Source organism: Mandrillus leucophaeus, unplaced genomic scaffold (assembly GCF_000951045.1).
Source record: "Mandrillus leucophaeus isolate KB7577 unplaced genomic scaffold, Mleu.le_1.0 Scaffold343, whole genome shotgun sequence".
Lineage (NCBI taxonomy): Eukaryota > Metazoa > Chordata > Mammalia > Primates > Cercopithecidae > Mandrillus > Mandrillus leucophaeus.
In genome coordinates this window covers 506375-510963 of record NW_012103621.1, presented here as the reverse complement: position 1 = coordinate 510963, position 4589 = coordinate 506375, and the positions used below count along the sequence as shown (strand labels likewise).

General features: G+C 59.6%; 1 protein-coding gene across 1 annotated transcript in view; it reads right to left on the bottom strand.

The window, feature by feature from the left end:
- Positions 1–283: 283 nt before the first annotated feature.
- The window catches only part of MAP7D1 (MAP7 domain containing 1), a 10230-nt gene continuing 5924 nt past the window's right edge, over positions 284–4589 (bottom strand). Inside the window, exons 7-16 of the mRNA XM_011988998.1 lie at positions 4310–4583; positions 2952–3280; positions 2537–2714; positions 2309–2447; positions 2107–2211; positions 1819–1872; positions 1577–1619; positions 1381–1471; positions 1070–1263; positions 284–889 (exon numbers count right to left, since the gene is read on the bottom strand). Coding sequence (XP_011844388.1) covers positions 879–889; positions 1070–1263; positions 1381–1471; positions 1577–1619; positions 1819–1872; positions 2107–2211; positions 2309–2447; positions 2537–2714; positions 2952–3280; positions 4310–4583 — 1418 coding nt within the window. The 3' untranslated portion in view covers positions 284–878. The remainder of the gene's footprint in view (positions 890–1069; positions 1264–1380; positions 1472–1576; positions 1620–1818; positions 1873–2106; positions 2212–2308; positions 2448–2536; positions 2715–2951; positions 3281–4309; positions 4584–4589) is intronic.

Sequence of the window (4589 nt, the reverse complement as noted above, 5' to 3'; positions counted from 1 at the left end):
ACGACACTCACCCACTAGACTATAAACTGAACAAGGAGTAGTGTATGTAACAGAGGTTACATCTTTTCTGACTATTGCATCCCCAGTGCATAGCCCACTGCCTGATACAGAGTAGATGCAACAGTATTTGTTGAATGAATAAATGAATGAATTCATGACTAAACTGGAAGACCATAGGGCAGGGGTTCAGGACTAGTATCACTAGCCCGAGGCTTCTTCAGTTCTTAGAACTCAGGAGGCCACCTGCTCCCACCTCCACCACCAGCTCCAAGAACAGGCAGGATTGGCAGAATTATTCTCACTTTATTTCTGGAGACATTTAATCAGATGCAGTAACACTGATTCCAGGCAAGGGCAGGGGGCATGGGTACCCCTGAAGCAACCAGTATCCTGTGGCCCAAGGTGTCCCCCATCCCCAGACCTGGGATCCCCCTCAGTTATAGTTAAATAGAGAGAGGAAGATCTCCCCAGGGGGCTTTGCGGGGAGGGTCTGCCTCCTGCACCCACCCTCTCCACGCAGAGGAGTCTGAGCACAAGCTATTTACAGTATTCACATCCACTGTACCCCACCAAACCAAGGCAAATACTACAGGTGGCCCCTCCCCAAGGGAAGAGGCCAGAGAGGCTGTGAGTGTATGTGTGTGTATGGGGGAGAGGGGATGTCTGCGCGTGCGAGCACACAAATGCACTGAGGGGCCGATCTGGCTCCAGCCAAAGAGACATCAGTCTATAAGGTGCAGATTAAAAACAACAGAGAGGACCCACCCCCAGGGGCCCAGGCCACTTCCATCTTTGCTCTGTCTTTTTCTCCTCCAGACATCCTGGTAGGTGATGCAGAGGAGCCCTCACAGCTGTGCCCGGATCCAAGGCAAACCCTCTTAAAGGACTTCTGGGGAAAGAGGGGAAAGGAAACAGTCACGGCAAACAGCACTCAAACCCAGATAGCTGGGGGTCTTCAAGGCGGAGCAGGAGAGGGGGCCTGGCAGAGCCAGAAGAGAAGGCAGGGCTAGAGAGTACAGGGAAGGCTGCTGGGAGGAATAGAGCTAGGTCCAGGAATCAGGAGACCTACCTGTGACCTGCGGAGACTGCACCACAGCTTTCTTGAGGAAGGCTTCTGCCTCTGCAAAGGGCAGGAGTGCCTCTGGTGTTCGGCTCAGACTCTTGTCCCCAGAGGGTCCCTTGGGGGAGAAGCCATTCTCCTGGTGTGCTGGGAGAGGCTGCAGGCCATTCACCAGGGACCCTGGCAACTCCTTGCTTGGGAGACTGTGGATGCAGAGGCCAAGGCTCAGCAGCTCACCTCCCGGGAAAACCCAGGCCACCCCGCAGCTCCAGCTGCAGTCTGCCTCCCTGCTCAGGGACCCTGGGATTGGAAGCTGGTACCTCCACTGAGGCTCCTGTGGGGTGGGCTCCTCTTTCTGCACAGCCTCCTTCTGCAGCCCTGGGGGCCGAGCCTCCACAGCTTTCACAGGTTCTGTCACAGGGAAAGAGGCGCCATCAGCCAAGGGCTGGCAAGAGAGATGAGGATGGAGGAGGAGGGTGGCAAAGGGAAGGGAGGTGAGGGGAACGGGGGCTTTACCTGGGCTGGAACCGTTGGCGTTGGCCTCCTTGCTGTCCTGCTTCTGCTTTGAAGAGGAAGAGCAGTCAGGCTCAAGGGACAGCCGGTCCCATCCACTTAGGACTGAGTTCTGCCCTCCCCTTGCCCGGGCCGCAGCCGCCTCCCCGACAGCCCCGCTCTCCTTGGCCATAGATGCCTTTCCGCAGCCTCCTTTTCCCACCCCTGCCCCCACGCCCAGCACTGCCCTTCGGGGAAATTCTGACCTTGGTTTCAGCAACTTCTGACTTCCGAGTCCTCTTCATGATCTCCTCCAGACGCTGTTTGGAGGCCGCATATCAGTTAGTCTCGAGCTCCGCCCCTAATCCTAAACCTCCCACCAGCCAGCCCCGGCCTTGTGGTCTTAGGGCCTCCCAGTTCATAGCAGCCCTCTCCAGGACAGGAGCTGGAATCTGCCCCAGCGCTTTTCCGTCCCACCCGCTCTAAGCCCAGGCCCCGCCCACCTGGCCGCCCTGCCCAGGCCCGCCCACAAATCCCCGCCCACGTCCGCACACCTTTCTGCGCTCTTGCCGCTCCTGCTCCTGCTGCTGGAAGTGCTTTTCCCGCTCCAGACGCTGCCGCTCCGCCTCTTCCCGCGACCGAGCTTCGGCCTCCTCTTTCTGCCAAAGACCCCCATGAGCGTGGGGCACCTGACTCCAACCTTCCCGGCCCGCGGCGCCCGCGTCCAGCCGCCTCCCGCCCACCCGCCGGGGGCACCTGCTTCTGCAGCCGCTCCTGCTCCTCCTGCTCGGCCTGCGCCTTCTCTCGTGCCTCCTGCTCCTCCCGCCTCCGGGCCTCCGTCTCCCGCTCCGCCCGGGCCTCGGCCTCCCGTGCCAGCTGCTCCTCTCGCATTCGCCTGGGGGACGGAGCAAACGGCTCAGGCTCGGACTCTTGCTTCTTCTCCAGCGCCCACGAGGGCCCCCTCAGTCCCCGAGGCGCACTCACTTGTCTCTTTCTGCCTGCAGCCTCCGCTCCTGCTCCTCGCGCTCCCGCTGCTCCCGGGCCTGGCGCCGCTTCTCAGCCAGGAGCCGAGTGGCTTCTTCTCGGTCTGTGGTGCCGGCCATTGGTTTGCTAGGGGTCACCGGGGGAGCAGGGGCTGGGGGTGAGGTCAAGACAGCAGCGTCTGGAGGGGGATCCGGGACCAGGCGTCAGTCAGCACACCCACGCAGGCACCGCCAGCATCCCTTCCTGCCGTCAGCTCCCAGCGGCCTGTGTTGTGGGCCTGGGACTGCTGAGGGCAGGAGTCTCCTCCTTCCATGTCTCACTCCCAGTCCTCAGGCATCTCTGGCGGCCCACATCCCCACGCAGGAGAAGCTGGCTTCTCTCGCTAGGCTCACCCCTCCTCTCTCTTCATGCCTACCTGCAGGGGTCTCCGCGGGGGGCTGCTCCTTCTGGGGCGGGGATGGGGTGGGCGAGGGCGCCGGAGAAGGTGCCGGTGAGGCTGGGGCTGCTGGCTCCTTCTCGTCACTGGCCCTGAACTTGCTCTGGCTCTTGTCCTCGGGCCCTGCGGCGCTGGGGCTCTCCTTTGCCTCCTCCTTCCTCCGAACCCGCCCTTTGGGGGATGCAGTGGTGCCTCGCGGGGACGGTGGCTTTGGAGGCAGAGTGTGGCCTGGCCCTGGGCTGGGGCAGGGGGAGGCAGGTCTGTGCCAGGATGTGGAGGGAGAGGATGGCCGGGCCTTGGATTTGGGGCTAAGAGAAAAGGGAAAAGGGAAGAGTTAGGAGACACACACACCCACATGCTGAGAACTTGTCCCTTCCTCTGGGAGGTGCCCCCTCCTCCAGCCTACATCAGCACCGCTCCCCCTTGCTCTCACAGAAACGCACCATTCCCTTTTAGATTATATACCCCAGTTTGTAATGACATATGTTTCTGTGGGATTGACTATTGTCTGTGCCCCACCAATAGCCTGTAAGTTTAATAAGAGAAAAAAACCACGCCTGGGTTAGCTCAGCAACGTGTCCTCAGCACCATGAGTGCTACCTCGAAGGTCCATTCATTCAGCAGGTTTTGTTGTTTTTAAGACAGAATTTGGCTGTCCCCCAGGCTGGAGTGCAGTGGCATGATCATACCTAGCTCACTGCAGCCTCGACCTCCTGGGCTCAAACAATCCTCCCCTTGGCCTCCCAAAGTGCTGGGATTACAGGCGTGAGGCACTACTCTTGCCTTCAGTAGGCATTCACGGAGTGGTTACCAGGCGCCAGGCACTGTTTTAGATGATGCGGTACTTCAGTAACCAAAATACTTACAAAAAAGAAAAAGAAAAAGGAAAAAAAGAAAACAATTTAAAAAAATGGAGGCTGGGCGAGGTGGCTCACACTCACACGTGTAATCCCAGCACTCTGGGAGGCCGAGACAGGTGGATCACCTGAGCTCAGGAGTTCGAGATAAGCCTGCACAACGTGGTGAAACCTCCCTCTACCAAAAAACACAAAAAATTAGCCGGGTGTGGTGGCGCGCCTGTAGTCCTAGCCACTTGGAAGGCTGAGGTGGGAGGATAGCTTGAGCCCGGGAGGTCGAGGCTGCAGTGAGCCGAGACTGTGTCGCTGCACTCCAGCCTGGGTGACAGAGGGAGACCCTGTCTCAAACAAACAAAAAAACAGAGAGAAATTTGCCCTCAAGGAAATTGCATTCTAGAGGTGGGATGCCCAATAAATATTTGTGAGTGATGAATAAATGACCCGGTGAGGGGCAGGGTCCCTCGCACCGCCCGCGCCCACCTGAGCTCTGAGGCGGCGCTGGCGGAGAGGCGGGTGCGCGGTGAGGCGGGCAGCGACTGGCGCTTCTTGAGGCTGCGCTCCCGGGCTAGGGCACTCTTCTCCTTCTCGTTTTCCCGCTCCTTGTCCTTCTTCTCCTTTTTCTGCACCTGGCAGGGAAGAAGGAACGGAAGAGGAGAGTAGAGGTCAGCAGCGCCCGCGTTCCCCAGTTCCAGGCTGCCTGTCCCACCTGCGCGGCCGCTCGAATCAGTCGAGCCACTCACCGGCGAGGCCTCCGGCCGGC